This window comes from Pelodiscus sinensis, chromosome 2 (genome assembly GCF_049634645.1).
Source record: "Pelodiscus sinensis isolate JC-2024 chromosome 2, ASM4963464v1, whole genome shotgun sequence".
In the NCBI taxonomy this organism is placed as follows: domain Eukaryota; kingdom Metazoa; phylum Chordata; order Testudines; family Trionychidae; genus Pelodiscus; species Pelodiscus sinensis.
In genome coordinates this window covers 220,414,319-220,431,593 of record NC_134712.1, presented here as the reverse complement: position 1 = coordinate 220,431,593, position 17,275 = coordinate 220,414,319, and the positions used below count along the sequence as shown (strand labels likewise).

The following is a 17,275-nucleotide window of genomic DNA, read 5'->3' as shown; positions in this document are numbered from 1 at the left end:
AACCAGCATAACTCACTGTGTCCGTAATATCCTGAAGCAACTACAGGCTCCTTACATCCTGGTAAATGCTGACAGAATTTGGCATTTATCAGGAAAGCATCTATCCTGCTGCCTGGAGAAGAATGGAGAACTACCAGTGAGATTCTCACTCCATCCCCTTTACAGTGTTTTAGGCCAGAGTAGCATAAAGGGACCCCAAAATCCTATGGAAGCAGAATACTCTGTGCAGGCATGGTGATGGACAACCATAAGGAGTATCTGCTTGTGGCTGAGGTCAGAAGGGATATGTTGAGGTGAGGCAACAGCATGGCAGGAATTATGGGAATCTCTGCAGCTCATAACAGAAGCCTGTGAAGGCTTCTGTAATAGGGGTGTAATAGTGTAGTAGACTAACAAATTAACCAATAAGCAAAAGCTTATAGGTTAATGCTATAGACTACATGCATTTCCCTCTCCCCCTCTCCCTGCCAGTAAATTTTTAGCAGCCTGGCCAGCAGCCTGGCTCAGTCCTGGCTTGCAACAGTTCTAGGACCTACCCTTGCTGTGGCTCTGTATTTCAAGTGTATTAGCAGCTGGGTGGGCAGGCAGCCTGGCTCATGCTGGGTCCAAAACCTATCCCCATTTCAGCTCTGCATTTCAAGTGTATTAAGAGCCAGATGGGCAGGCAGCCTGGCTCAGTTCCAGCTCATGCTGGGTTCAGAAGCTCAGATCCCCTCTAGACAGGGACTGCTGCTGACTCTCTCTCAGAAGCAGCAGCACAGGGTGACAGGCTCCCTGTCCGCACCAGCTCCCACCTGACACCACCCTGTGCTGCTGCCTCTGATACAGTGGCTGCCAGCCCCACCCCCAGAGACTATAAAATAGTCAACTAACCAATAAAATTTCATGAGGTTATTCGATTATTTAATTAACCAGTATTTAACATCCCCATTCTGTAACTTACTCAGGCTCCCAACGCTTGCCAAGGCTTTTCCTATAAAGCACAGTTGTAGCAGCACTTTAACGTGGCAGTATGGTCACGGCACCAGAGCTGGCAGAGTGCTCTCCTGTACGTAAGTAAACCATTTCCATAAGGGGAGTAGCTAACAACACTGAAAGCACTGTTCCTAGCACTTTGAGTCTGTTTACACTGGCGCTTTACAGTACTGAGGGGCGGGGGGTTCACACCCCTGAGCAAGAAAGTTGCAGTGTAGTAAAGTGGCCAAGTAGACAAGCCCTAAGTTATACCTGGGATTCCACCAGTCCGTCCCCCCCCGCCTCCCCAGAATTAGAAGTGCATAAAGGTGGCTTAAACCTCCTTAGCATCTTTTCCTTGAACTGCAAGTTCTATGTTCTGCCTCTAAATTCTTCAGAGTTAGAATGGATTGCAGAAAATACAGAAGTGGGTTGGGCTACATATTGAATGTTTGGAATAAAAATGAAATTTTGAAGAGCTGCTCATTATGTAAGCATTATCCATCCTGTGCACTTAGAGGCATGGATCCTATGGAAAGACAGTGTGGATCACATAATTAAAGACAGCATCACAATGCATACACATAAGGGAACCCTATTAAGGTGGCACAAGCAACCTACATTCTGTCATTTCCTAATTAGTTGACTTTTGCAACATTAACATTAGTTTAATGTTTTTGCAAGTAATATGTGTCTGCTTTAAAAAAAACTCATTTCAATAGTACTGGAAAAGCTTTATCTGAAATTGGGCTTGGAGCATGCCTTAAAGGTGGTCAAGCTTTAGATTAGTCTAATCTCCTCTGGATGGTGCATGATAAATTCTACATTTTGATAATGCTACAATCATAGAAAGCTTGATAGTGTACGTTATCATGTAAGACGAGGTCCCTTCCAGTCCTAGGATTCTATGATTCTATGAAGACATTTTCAGAATTGTACATTGCTTTGCAAATGCATTGTCCTTTTGCAAAAGAACACAAATGGGCCCTCTTTATTTAAATTCCTCTGCTGACCTCACTGCACAAAAGCAATGAGATAGCTACTGACTCAGGTAAAGCAACTATTCTGCACACAGTCTGCCTGTCCCAAGCAAAAGTCATCAGTGTAGAAAAATAACACTGTTTAAATTATTTTCTTGGGATTCAGACCTGGCTTCAGTGGAAAATTTTCTTAAGCAATAACTAAAAGAATAGGCTCTCTAAATACTGGACATAATGTTGTTTACTGTGTATGTGAAAGAAACTCTGCTTGTCAGTGTGCAGGAGCTCAAGATATCAAAACCAACATTACTACCAGCATTAATTAGCATCCCATTGCCTATCTCCAATAAAGTAATCATGGTATTGGCATAGAAACTATAATCCAGTGATTTCTCTGGGAACTTTTCAGAAACTGCATAATTGAGCAACATTAGGTGGACAGAGGGAATAAACTTGTATTGATACTATCCATATTACATATACTACAATGTTTTTAGATTCCAGTGTTGTCAGTCAGGCATCCTTCATGAGCATTAAAATTCACTTTTAGAAGGGAAACTATGTGAGAGAGACTTACCATGTTCACTATGCGTTGTATGATCTTTGTTAGGAAGTGCTGTGTCATTGGAAGTCTTTCCTTTTACTATACTCCATTTAACATCTTCTGTGTTTAATGGCTTCCATCCACAAAAATCAGACTCAAAGTCACATGAAGTGGAATTTGCTATCATGAGCAGGAGAATAAGGAAAGTCATATATAACAGTTTTATATTGGAAATGCCCATCATTCACCTCATGTGTAAACTAGTCTGCTTTGTTTCGTATGCAGTCTGAATCACTTTCCTGGCAAAAGGTGATAACCAATGTTCTAGAAGGGTATGTAGCATACTAACCAGGTTTGTCCAGCCTCAGTTAAGATACACGTAATTTTAAGAAAAACTAGTATTAATTAAGAAGTTCTTGATTTTAATGATGAAATCTTAATGGCGTTCCGTCAAATGGTTTGGCAAATAGTTACAAATATTTCTTGAAATTAGGAAAACTTTTTACAGGAGAAAGCTCTTTAAGAATGTATGGTAAAAATTTCAAGGGCCTAAATGATTTAGAGTAATTGAAAGTCAATGGGGATTAAAGGCCGAAGTGCTTAAGTCATTTTAAAAATAGGATTTAGGCTTCTTTCACTTAAAAACGTTGGATTTTTTTTTTTACCAAAAACATACAAGGTAATTAAACTACAATCAAGTTATTTGAATGGCTGCAGATCATACCAACATTGGTTATATAAAAACATTGCACTCCCTCTATTTTCTACTTAACTCAAAGAAGGCAGTATCTCCAGAATCATAGCCAAATTAAATAATTTATTAGCATAATAAATTATCAACATATTCTTCTCAAGTGCAGACCAATAACCTGGAAATATATTACACCTTTCTAAACCCTTTAGAACATTTATCACAGTTGTAGAAAGTTCTTTAGGGATTCTATATAGTTGTGAGAAAGATCCAAAAGCATTTGTTACATCATGAAACTATCATTCCAGATTACATTTTTTTGTGTTTTGCCTTTCACAGAATACAGCTCTGCTCAAATAGCTCAGCACTAAAATTCCTCACACCACACAGAAAAAGGCCCTTCCAATTACTAATAAGTCTTTAACACAAAACACAACACTAAAATCAGCACCACTGAATTAGATCTACAATGCACATTTAATTTTGGTATAACACACTGGTCCCCATTTGCTATAGTATATTAAACATGTATTTATACTACAGTATTAAATTTATCTAATTAAGAAACACTTAGGCATTTGACAAGGTCTCTTGCTAATTAGACTTCAATTGTTAATACACAAGTAAGATATGCAAATGGTAATCCAGTTTAAGCTATTTTGCTGAGTACTAATTAAATACCTAGACCCCTAGGCATTATGCTTACTTAGGCCATCATTTGATGTAGGCAGTTTGAAAAAAAATAAATGCATTTAGATTTGCTTCACTTAAATATCTATTTCTTCTGCCTCTTCTACAACCTGTCTTGTGCATGAGAAACTGAGGACTTGTCTACACAGTCAGCTAGGGCACAGCAAGCTGGGGTTTAAATCTATAGCACATTAGTTTGCCACACAATAATTGGTCATGTGGCCACTACTAGCACACACTTAGAGTTCCATAGTGCACTGGGACCAACTGCTTATGGCAACAGCTCAAAGCACATTACAGAAATTTAGTGTGGGAACATGGTCTGCATGATAATTTAGTGACCATCACGCCATGCACTGTGGACAATTTCATAGTGTATGGGCTACACGGTACTAACAAAAAATCCCTTTCAAAATAATGATATAAATGTAGCTGTGTTAGTCTGGTGTAGCTGAAACAAAATACAGGACTATGTAGCACTTTAAAGACTAACAAGATGGTTTATTAGATGATGAGCTTTCGTGGGCCAGACCCTCTTCCTCAGATCAAATAGTGGAAGAAAATAGTCACAACCATATATACCAAAGGATACAATTTAAAAAATGAACACACATGAAAAGGACAAATCAAAATTCAGAACAGAAGGGGAATGCGGGCGGGAGGGGGGGGGGAAGAGGTAAATGTCTGTGAGCTAATTGTATTAGAGGTGGGGAAAGGTAAATATCTGTGAGCTAATGGTATTAGAGGTGATAATTGGGGAAGCTATCTTTGTAATGGGTAAGATAGCCAGAGTCTTTGTTGAGACCCACACACAGAGTGTCAAATTTTAGCATGAATGACAGTTCAGAGGATTCTCTTTCAAGTGCAGATTTAAAAGGCTTCTGAAGCAGGATGCAGGTAATTAAGTCATTGAGACAGTGTCCTTTCTGGTTGAAATGGCAAACTGTTTTTTCTTTCTGATCCTGTCTAATATCTGTTTTGTGGACATTGATCCTTTGGCAAAGTGTCTGAGACGTTTGTCCAATGTACAAAGCAGACGGACACTTTCGGCACATGATAGCATAAATTATATTTCTGGATGTGCAGGAATATGTATTCTAGATCTTATAACTCACTTAGTTAGGTCCAATAATGGTATCAACAGAGTGAATATGTGGACAAAGCTGGCAACGGGGTTTGTTGCAAGGGAAGGTACCAGGGTTGGTATTAGTGTGGTATGTCCTGTGGTTGTTGGTAAGAATCATCTTGAGGTTAGGTGGTTGTCTATAGGAGACTATGGGTCTGTCTTCCAGAGCCTCTGGAGTTTAGTATCCTGTTCCAGTATAGGCTGTAGTTTATTGATAATGTGTTGGACAGGTTTAAGTTGGAGGCTGTAGGTGATGACAAGTGGTGTTCTATTGTTGGTTTTCTTGGGTCTGTCTTGAAGTAGATGGTTTCTAGGTATTCGTCTGGCTCTTTCAATTTGCTTCATGTAAAAATATAATTAATTCAAAACACAGAGGAGGTCATTTTTATAACTACTTGGAAAATGGAGAGACCAGGTGAGAGAGGTGATACATTTTTGAGGATCAATTTCTCTTGGCAAAAGAAGCCAGGTTAACTACAAATTTACATTGGCATAACTACATTACTCAGAGGAGCTGTGAAAAATTCACATAGTTATACCAATCTCGTCTGGAGGTTAGGAGCTATATGAATAGGAGAGCCGTGGAACGAGGTGTAACGGTAGTTCGAATTAGAAAGCCTAATTCGAACTACCTACTCCGTGCCGCGTGTAGCCGCGGGCATGGAGTCCGAACTACTGGGGATTTAAAAATGGCGGCGCCCGGCAAGATGCAAATGAAGCCCGGGATATTTAAATCCCGGGCTTCATTTGCAACTTCGATTGACTACATTAACCACCCTAGTTCGAACTAGGGTGGTAGTGTAGACATACTCAGGTAGATTAACCATGCCAAAAAGACAAGCTCTTCTGTCACTAGTAGTAGTATTTTGTCTAAAACTGTGTAGACAAGCCTGGAGATAAGATGTTTAGCTTACAAAGGGCTCTTCTTCAGGTCTGGGAAAGGTACTCAGAGCATCACAGCTAAGTACAAGGTAAAACAAATTGTTTAGCATCAGTAGTTAAATATTTGAAGGGACGCATGGTAAAGTGGCAAATTAACACCTCTCCAATCAAAGGAGGGACAAGCATAAAGAGTTAGTTTACATTTAAAATGTGCATATTTGGGGACAGAGGGATAGACCTTTTATGCATTAGACTTTTTTTTTAGTCATTGTTTGTTGTTGTTAAAGAGCATGGAAACTGAAGGACGGATTTCCAAGAAGAGAACGACCAATGAAATCGTTCTAACAATGGAATTAGTGGAATCCTTATGTTCACTGAAGTTAGATTCATGAGATATCCAGCCTCATAAAGATACTTCACATGATCTAATCTTAAACATCATTATTTGTGAAGATTTGTTCCCTTTCTCCTTCCGTCCCACACAGCATTGTCTCACTTAGGAGCAGCATGTACCTGCTGTAGGAGTCATATGCTACTGGCTCAAATTTTAGGAGAGCAGTCTCACAAGATGATACACTTTTGATGTGACCCATCAATAGGGAGCACATAATCCATGTATCTCAAACTGAACTCAGTGTGGTGGTTTTCCCCTCCTTAAATATAGCTAGAATCATGTCAGTACAACAATGTGGTGAAATCATTGTGATGCCTGAGGCTTTTTTGTACGCAATCTACATAGGACAAAGGAGGACGCCTCTCCAGCTGTAGGAAACAGATGCTTTGGTAACAACAATGGTCCTGTAGCACCATGGAGACTAACCAAAACTATATAGATAATATCATGAGCTTTCATGGGCACAACCCACTTCTTCAGATATCAACATATTTTAGTTAGTCTAAGGTGCTACAGGACCATTGTTTTTTAAAGTGTTTTAGGTGCTTGGGCAGAGCTTCTGCCAATGAATCAAAGCAAGTTTTGAATGCAGCTAGCCTTGTGTCAGCCCTTCTGCAGTGCCCTCTTTCTCCCACCTTCCCCCAAATACTGCTGCAGAACACATCTCCATGGTCTGCAAGATATATTGAGGCATCCTGCTGGCCTTTCTGTAGCCTCTCTTGGGCTGTGTCCAGACTCAGGGGTTTTTTCGGGAAAAGTAGCCTTTTTCCGAAAAAACTTCACCTGCGTCTAGACTGCAGCCGCGTTCTTTCGAAATTAAATCGAAAGAACGCGGCTTTTCTTTCGACGGCGGTAAACCTCATTTCACGAGGAAGAACGCCTTCTTTCGAAAGTGCTTCTTTCGAAAGAAGGCGGTCTTGAATGTAAATAGGGCTTCTTCGAAAGAGAGCATCCAGACTCACTGGGTGCTTTCTTTCGAAAAAGCGGCTTGCTCTTTCGAAAGAGGCTTGCAGTCTAGACATAGCCTTGCTGTATTTCAGGCTTGCCACATCAGTGTGAAAAGAGAGAATTCCCCCATAGTGAGTTCATGGATAAAAAACTGTTGCATTCTGAGTAAGTACATTAGTTCTATTTCTTAACTAGGAAAAATGATATTTGAGTCAGTTTTCTTTTGTTAAAAAAATACAGGTTCTTTACCAGAGTAAATAATGCATCTAACTTGCCTGTTTGCTGTGTGTGAGAGAGAAAAAAAGGCAGAAAAGAATCAGAAGGAGCTGTGAATGGTGCTTATGAAATACAATGACAGGAAAACCATTAACTATATGTCATTGTGGCCTTACCTTTCTTTTTTCATTTATATAATACATACTCTTAAAAACTAGTCCTCACATTCATGAACATTTTTTGCCTCAAAATCATTTGTAGTGGATTCCAAGAAATAATCAGACCACCATTCTCGTGTATAGTTACGTTACATGAGCTAACAACTTGCTATCACTAAGTTTCTATCTAATTAAAAATGGATTCTTAAAGGCTGGAGGAATACAAAATGTATAGAACACATTGCATTGGGCCCTTTCCCACTCTTAATGAAGGCATGGAAATAAATTCCACTGAACTGAGTGGAGCAGGATCAAGCCAGAAACAACATACAAGTGAGCCAGTAAAGATTGAAATAGAGAAGTGGCAAAAGATATAAGCATTAGCTTGGGTTCTAAATTGGAGCTAAAACAACATGATTTTCCTTATTTACATGGTTGTTTAAATGATCAAAATAAGATAACCATTCAGATTACAAAGCAGGTAAGAAGGGAAAAATCAACAATTTTTAATTGTTTTCAAAGACTTTTCACTGCAAATGTTATTGACCACAGTCTCAATCCAACCTAATTTAGGTGGCTACACTTGTAGGTTCACAGAAACTTTATTTATCTTATCTGGCATCTGCATTTTTTTAAATTCAAGTATTTGGAAATTCGGAAACATAGCCAATAACCACAGAAGTTTGCCATATAATCTTCATTTAGAAGCCAGAGTGTCCATTAAAATTACTTCTATATGCAGCTTTAAACCATGGCAGGCTCATAAATATGAGTATCATCTATTAAATATAATTACTTTCCAGTGCTAAGCAAAGTAAGCTTCAATTTAAAATGTCATGGCTAAGATACAGCTACTAAATTGAAACAATTATTAATGGCAGTTTCTAAGGAAAGGGTCCTGAAAATATTATAGTGCCACATTATACGCACACACTCTCATTCAGTCACAGACTGATTAAATTAGAGAAAAATTCAAATAGCAAAATCTGAACCCAGATTTTAAAAAAATATATAATTAGGGATAAGTCTGAAACACAAGCGTCATACAAATCACCTCCAAACTACTTAGGATTTATTATAAGGATCTGAGTCTTGCTGCTGAGGCCTATATAGACAGGAGTAGAAAGGAGTGGAAAGAAAGATGGTGTGATCAGTTATAAAAATTTTTACATGAGGTTGTAAATCACACTAAGCCCCAGACTTTCTACATGAAAGCTGCTATATAAACAAGGCACTATTATAACCCATTTTCTATCTAGTTCTTTTCTGGTTAGGATACAAACATTATCCTTTTATACCACAGAGCATTTTAGCATCATCGTTTTATAAAACAGTTTAATTCACTTACAACAAGCTGTTGGATCTTCGTCACTTCCATCTGAACAGTCCAGCTGGTAATCACAGCCTGATCCACTGGCAACACACTGGCCATTGGCACAGGAGAACTCCTCTGGGGAGCAGAGCCTTGTTGATTCTGATGCTGCCCAGCCTGAGAACTGGAGGTTATCCAGGCAGATAAGCCCTGTCCTGCTCTGAATAGCTCCTTCAAACACAAGCTGTGAGAATTGTTATTCTTTAAAATATCTGTGCAAATATATGCAGGGGCAGAAGAAAACAGGGATTTTTTTCACAAAATGTGAAAAGATTTATTATCGATGGGACAGGTCACTTTATCCTTTATGAGACTGCTTATCACTTTGCCAAACTGTTTGGACTGAAATTTCCCATGCCAGGAGTTTGGGGTGGGAGATAAGAACAGAATGGGATACAGACAGGCTGGGGAGGACAGGGAAAGAAGAGGCTGCAGGTGAACACACTCCCCTACAGGATCTGGGACTGGATTGAGCATTCCAGAGTCATGGCTAGCAAAGAGCTGTGAAATGTCTCTCCTGCTCCTCTCCTAGTGCCAGATCAACACAGAAGATAGGAATCCAAGGCTTTCATCAGTTACTCCTCAAGTACAGGACTAGGCTGAAAAAATTGTAAATTACCATGAAATTAAAGACTGTTTTATAATGCAGTAGGGTGTTGAGTATCCCCCACATAGAAAGGAAGTCAACTGCTGCTCTGCCTCAGTTCCCATCCAGAGTCCACCTCTTCTCCCCAGCTCCCACCCCTGCCTCACCTCTTTCTACCCCTAACCCCATTCCACCCCTCCATCCAATGCCCCGCTTCCTTCTGCCCTTACTCCACTCCCACCTCACCTCTTCCTGATCCCTTCTGCCAGCATGCACCATCGACAATCCTTTCCTTCCTTCCCAGAAAGGGATGGGAGGAGGAATGTATCAGTGGGGCTACCAGTGGGCTGAGGCACTGGAGTGAACTTGGCTACCAGTGGGTGCTAAGGACCACCTAATTTTTTCATGGGTGCTGCAGGGCTGGCACACCCATGGAGTCTGTGCCTATGTTAATGCACATGCGTAAATAAGGTGAATTAAGGTTGTACATGCAATCTAAAGCATTTGTTGTGGTTTGCTCATTCACTGAAATTAATTCATTCTAGTACAGGCTGAACCTCTCTTAATCAGCAACATTCCTAGTCCAGAAGGACCATGTATGTTCAGGACCAGTGAGTCCTGTGAGGGCTGGTGGTTGGGAGCCCTGTAGCATGGTTGGGGCCCAGTTGCGGGCTGCCGCCTGGCAGCAAAACTACTACCCAGCAGCAAAAGTGCCCAGAAAGAATAGGAGACAGCAGAATTGCCCAGTGATGAAGTCAAGAGCAAGCAACAGAGTGACTCAGCAGCACAACCAGGAGTCTGAGAGCCCTGCTACCATCCAGCAGTACAGAGGCACAGAAATGACCTTCCCTGATCCGGCAAAGGCCCTCATTCAGGACCGTTCAGATCCCATGGGTGCTAGACCAGGAAGGTCTAACCTGTACACCTGAAGATTAAGAAACTGATTTTTTAGATACCTATCAGTAAACGTAATGATCCAAATCAAGTCCGTCTTTCCTCAGAAGCTTTAAATAATGGTGTGGTTTGCATGCACCTTACATATAAAACACCAGCACAAATACAATACTACTAAAATGAAATTAGAAGAGAAATCTAATAATTTACTGGAGACTTTAAGAACTAAATACTGGAAAATGCAGCTTTAAAACAATTTAAAAACCCATGTGCTTTCAAAACACAAGTGCTTGCCTTTTTTATTCATACCTTTAATTTTTTCAGACTTGCTGGTACCTGCACATCTGCTTTGATCCATTCATTGTTAGTCGATGTATTGGATTTCCAGAGCACTTGTTCCTCCTGTCAGATGTAGAATATGAATTTACAAAGAAAAAGTTTATCTCCCTATTTATTACCTGATTTTTTTTGCCCTTGATCTTTCAAACTACCAACAGAACTTCCTGTCTGTCCTGTCACTTTCCATGAGGAAACATGACTACAAGCATTTATTTGTAATCTTTACATTACTCATCCAGCATGGACTCCAGGGGAGAGATGGGAGTAAGAGACATTTACAGTGATTAAACAATTTAATTGCTTAATTAATCAGCAGATAACTTGGTAGCAGTAAAATTAATTGCGACGCAAATTACTTCCATTTCTGCTGAACTTAGCTTGAATGTAGTGAAACGTTTCTAATAAGTATTGTGGACTCATTTAAATCAAAGGCAAATCTCCCACAGATATTAATGAGAGGATAACAGGGCCCTTATGCATCTGGGGATATTGGTTTATTAATTATTATTATTATTATTATGCAAAATAAAATGCACCACCAGTAGATTTAGCCTTAATACTTATAACTGAATCTAGAGCGTCTCAAAAGTGCCTGATCAATTGAAGTCATTTCCTTTCCATAGAAAAAATGGAGTTTGGGCAGCGGTGCTGAGAAAGTCTGCCAAGGCTGATTCTGCATGATGAATGCAGAAGTGGAGGCTCGCAAAAGTACCCCAAAACCTTATTTTTCCAGGCTTTGGTATAAAACTTCCCCCCAAAATCCTAAAAAGCTAGATTTTGGGGATAAAAATCTGCTGCCACCACCCCAGTAATGGTAAGAAAACCAGGGAAGAGATCACTGGGGAAATCTCAGCCCTAAAGTAAAACCAGGACACAAACATTAACCAATACCAGGCTAATAAAAAAGAAAGAACTTTTATTATTACTACAATACTCCTGTTACAAGCATAGTTGGATTGGCTAGATGATAAGAGTCACCAGTTAATAAACTCATGGGGAATTTTCCCATTGGGGAACAAAACTTAGTTACCAAAGAGAGGAAACCCCATTTCTAAATGCACAGAAATCAGATTCCCATTCCCAAACCATAAAACAACAAAACAGATTTATCTAAGCTTTACCCTACTTACAGATAGTGAAGAGTCTTTTCTTGGAGAGAGACATTTTGTCTGTCCCTCTCAGTATCTGGAGAGTCAACTGCCCAGGGACAAAGGAGGAAAAAAACAAAATTTCCTCCTTTTGAAATCCCTATCTGCATTTCTACTGGCTGACTGCTACCTGGCTAGGTACAGTTAACCCCTTAGTCCCCAGGCTGCTGCCCATCCCTCATGGTCATGACAAATTCCCTCCCAAGCACCAGCAATGTGCATGAGCCCTGCTTCCCATTTCCTCTGTCTTTGACCTTAGTTCCACAAAGGATAACATGAGGGACAATTACACTGAAGATTACATAAGCTGAACAATCTAAAGTCCTTTCATTGAATAATCTTTATGAAAAATTTCATGATTATTCTGCTTCTGGTTACAACCAGAACTAGTCCCCAAGGTCAGTTTAAATAAATAATCTGAACTTTGACAAATTTCATAAAAAGGTTCAAGGAAAGATAAGACGACACAGGATGGAGAACATTGAAGGAAAATATTATAATTCCATGATATATATCAATCCTGTAGCTACACCTGGAATATGGTGTGCAGAACTGGCCACCCCATCTCAAGGAGGGTATGGAGGAGTCAGAGGGGGCTTAGAGAAAGATGGCAAGAATAATTCCAGCATGTCAAAATTCACTTGAGAGACTGAAAAGATTGGGGATTGTTTACCTCACAGAGAATGAGTAAATTGAGGCATGATAAAAGGATATAAAATAACGAATGGTAAAGAAATGTCATCTGGGAACTTCTATTCTCCCTGTCACCAAACACAAAATGGATTTTTTTAAATTAAATGGATAACAAGGTCTGATCCCATAGGGAAATGCTTGTATGACAAAGGGTGTGTCTATACAGCACCCTAAAATCAAAATAAGATATGCAAATTGGTTATGCAATTTGTGTATCTTATTTCAAATCTATTTTGAAATTTGGCACATCTACACAGCACCAAATTTCAAAATAACATGGTATTTCAAAAGCGACGAGGAGTCCTGTGGCACCTTATAGACTAACTGAAGTGTAGGAGCATAAGCTTTCGTGGGCAAAGACCCACTTCGTCACATGCATCTAACGAAGTGGGTCTTTGCCCACGAAAGCTTATGCTCCTACACTTCAGTGAGGGTATGTCTACACTACCCCGCTAGTGCGAACTAGCGGGGTAATGTATGCATACCGAACGTGCAAATGAAGCCCGGGATTTGAATAAGCCGGCCGGCGCCATTTTTAAATGCCGGCTTGTTCGAACCCCGTGCCGCGCGGCTACACACGGCACGGGCTAGATAGTTCGGACTAGCAAGCCATTCCGAACTATCTGTACACCTCGTTCCACGACTGATTCCTCCTTCTTCCTTTCTAACACATTCCTTTTCTTTTGTTCATTTCCCCAATCTCCCCTGTAGATAGTTCTACAGAGCTATGGGATTTATTGTAGTGATTCAGGGCTGGATGGAGAGCAAAATAAATTACTGTTGCTTAAAGCACAGATTGTTAACATGTAAATACTAAATAGGTAGGCACATTGGGACCTGGCTGTGAATGTCCATTTTTCTTTCTTCCAATGGTAATATTTTGAGATGGACATGAACAAGACTTGTGGGATGCTTTCTTTTTCCTAACAGTGTATTTGGGCTATCCTTACAGTTGGCACAGAACTATTTTCCCCTTAAGTATCGCCTTCTGCACCCCAGAAAAATAAAATATTAATTTTTTTGACATTTCTCCATTGGTGCCTTCACAAACACTGCTGGGGTGACTGCACTTATTTCCCACTGCTTCTTTCATTTCAGTGAGTAATGTGGAACAAATACTTCTTGACTCCCCACGCTGACAAAGGATCACTTTTCACTATGCCTGCAGGGGAGTTTTTTGTAAATGTTATTGAATATTTAAAGATACTTCATGGCATTTGTGTCAGGCCTTCACATACAAACCTAATGAAAGGTTAACAATTAAGTTATCTTTTACAACCTTTTCTCCACTTGTTTTGTAGACCATGTAATAAAACAAACCTTTCCTAAAATAAAATGTGTATTTAGCCTGTTTTTATTGCTTCTTCACTAGGGCTCTTCTCTGCGGTAGGAAAAAGCTATGAATCCTTTAAAATATTTATGAAAAGCCTTTTTCAAGTACTGCTTTTGTTGAGCTGGGGGCTCAGTCACTCAGACTGATTACTGGGAAAACAATATTAACTTGCAAGAAAAAGCACTCTTTTGGTGTTCAGCCTATCACAACTGCGCACTGCACCATCAATTACTGCTCTGTTCCTTTAATTTTCAAGAAGGAAAAGGCTTCAATCCCTTTGTCCTAGTTTTACTTCTGGAAGACACAACTTCTGTAGTGAAAGCACATGATTTGGAGGCAGGACTTTCTGACTCTGCTACAAACTTTCTACGTGATCTTAAATAAGTCCGTCTCCAATTCTGCAAAAATCCAGGTGAGTACTTAACTTTCAGCAGAGCAACTAGTCCAACTGAGAGCAATGTGACACCATGTCTCAAGATAAGCCTATTTGTAAATCTTTGTAGGAGTGAGACTTTTGTCTCTACATCCCTCAGGGTACGTCTAGACTATAGGCTTTTGTCGACAGAAATTTTGTCGACAGATACTGTCAACAAAGCTTCTGTCGACAAAGAGCATCTAGACTACATCCAGTTCTGTCGACAAAGCAAGCTGCTTTGTCGACATGGCAGTGTAGACGCAAAGGACAGCTTAGATGAAATAACGCCTTCTGTCGACAGAACTCTGTCGACAAAAGGCATTATTCCTCGTAAAATGAGGTTTACCAGCGTCGACAAAACTGCTGAGTTCTGTCGACGTTATGTCTACAGAACTCAGCAGTAGTGTTGACGCAGGTTTAGTTTTGTCGACAAAAGTCCACTTTTGTCGACAAAACCCTATAGTCTAGACACACCCTCAGTTTCTGAATCTGTAAAGTAGGGTAATGGTGCTCACCTATTTTATGTAATCAACGATACATTAGGGTATGTCTACACTGCAGGGTTTTTCTGGAAAAACTACACTTATGTCCACACTGCTATTGCGTTCTTTAGACAGAAAGTCAAAAGAATGGAGGGGTGTTTCCTACAGTAGTAAATCTCTTTATACAAGGAAGAAGCCTTTTTCCAAAAAAGCTTTTTCAGAAAGAAGACGCAGAAGAGAGTGGTTTTCTTGAAAGAAGAGGACTCTAGGAAAAAGTACAGGTCCCCTGGTGACCACTCCATCCACAGTAATCACAACTGAAATGTGAGATAGTGTCCAGATTGATTGGACACTATCTTTCGAAAAAGCAGATCGCTTTTTCGTTGTGCTTTTACTGTGTAGAGACTCTCTTTCAAAAAAAAAGTTTTTCCAGAAGATCTCTTCCGGAGAAGCGTCTTCTAAAAGAAGCTTGCAGTCTAGATGTAGCCTTAATGATTCTGAAGTGCTTTAAGGTGGAATACAATCTATAAGGTGCAAGTACTATCGCTGTGTTGTCTCTGGATGCATTGAGTTTGGTGCTGTGCACATTGGAGGGAGGTTAAACTAGATTTTCTCTGACCTTCTAAATATCTGACTGACAGCAAGATAAGTTTCTGTATTTCACCCTGAGAATAGGTTTCTGGACCTGTAGGATAAGAGTAAGTCTCAGTGTGCATTCAGTCCTTGGCCTCTGCTGAGATGGCCAGTGAGGATTATGGTAGTGTTTAAGATGCATACACTTGTCCTCTAAGAATTGGACTGAAACCAGCCTCCTAAGACACCTACAAGTCATCAGATAGGATCAATCTGAGGTCTAAATATGGTCTGTATTAAAAATGATACAGGGCTGAAATTGCTATTTTCTTTTGGCAAGCTAAGAGCTTTTGCAACATCATTTTCCCTCTTTTCCAGTCATCCAGCCTTAGATAACTCTCTGCCCCCAATTCTGGAGAGAAAAAATGTAATTTGGCTAGAGATCATCTAATTCACTTCCCTTTGAACACTGCCCTGTGGTTCAACAGCTTTGATGGCTTTTGCACATGGAACCATTCGAATTCCATGAAATTTCTGTGGCTCATTTTTCTTTGTACTCCAGCACTTTTGTCAGCAAAACTTTTGTTGATCAGTGGTATGAAAAAACAAACAAATTTCAACTGACATCAGTTTCACCAAATGAAGTGCCAGTGTAAACAGCGCTCTGTCCATGAGAGACACTCTCATGCCGACATAACTGCTGCTGTTCACTGGGGGTGGCTTATTAGACTGGTGGGACAGCACAAAGCAGCTGCACAGGAGATATTACAGCAGTGCAGCTGCATCAGGACAGCTGTGCCAGTCTAAGGCCATAGTGTAGACTGGGGGAGGGGAACATTTTTTGGGCCAGGGCCTACTGACCCACAGAAAAATCAGTTGGGGGCTGCAAACAATTGAGATTTTGTGTGCTCCAGCCCAACAGTGTGGAGGAGAGGGAGGGCCCTGACCCTCAGGGACTGGACCCAGGCAAGTAAGGGGGGGGCAGCATTTGGCCCCCGGGCCTGAGGTTACCCCCTCCCCCTCGCTGTAGAAATAGTATTAGTGTCTGAATAAGCACGGGGTATAGATTGCTTCCCCTGCCTTACAGATTAGGCAGTAAGCTTGCATGTTGCAGTATTGAAGGAGCTTTTATTCAGAATCTTTCAGTGTGATTGAGCAGTTCCAACTAACCTAACAAAGTAAGTACATTTTGACTAAGAAAAAATGCAATAATTAGAATATCAAAAGGGAAAGATAAATTGTGGCAGTCAAGTCAAGTTGATATAGGGACAGCCAATAAAGTATCTTTGCATGTGCATATCACTGAGTCTATTATCAATTAATTAGATTAAGTTTCACACTCTGGAGTCTGACATTTTTGTCCTTTTTACCCTATTCTCCCCCACAAGCAGGGACAAAAAAAAAAAAAAAAAACAAGCTCTTAAAGCAAAATATTTAAGCTTCTGCATAATTTTAAGTACACATGAAGGTCTGCTGAAGTCAACAGATTCATTTCTGTGGATGGCAGGCAGATAGAACACTGTTGAAATTAAAATAAATTGGAACACACAGGCTGTGTCTAATGTTAGCAAGTAGGGATCTTCCTAAATTCTTGTCTAGAATGCTCCTACACCTCAGTTCCCATGTAGAACACCATGTGATAGATAAATATTAGTATCTGTAAAATAGGGATAAGTCTAATGCCTTGCCCATGGCTACTTAATGAGTTTGTGAGGGAGCTAGGAATAGCATTCAAGAGTTCCTGCTACTCATCATTATACATAAGGTCTCCCTTATAGACAGATATTAATAAAGCTGCATTGCTAAAGGATGAGAAAAATCCACAGCCTGAGCGGCCGTTATACCAATCACACTGCC

At 40.2% G+C, this 17,275-nt stretch overlaps 1 protein-coding gene across 1 annotated transcript in view; it reads right to left on the bottom strand.

The window, feature by feature from the left end:
- Window positions 1-17,275, bottom strand: part of MALRD1 (MAM and LDL receptor class A domain containing 1) — a 439,697-nt gene that overhangs the window by 385,272 nt on the left and 37,150 nt on the right. Inside the window, exons 8-10 of the mRNA XM_075922485.1 lie at window positions 10,745-10,837; window positions 8,932-9,139; window positions 2,512-2,658 (exon numbers count right to left, since the gene is read on the bottom strand). Coding sequence (XP_075778600.1) covers window positions 2,512-2,658; window positions 8,932-9,139; window positions 10,745-10,837 — 448 coding nt within the window. The remainder of the gene's footprint in view (window positions 1-2,511; window positions 2,659-8,931; window positions 9,140-10,744; window positions 10,838-17,275) is intronic.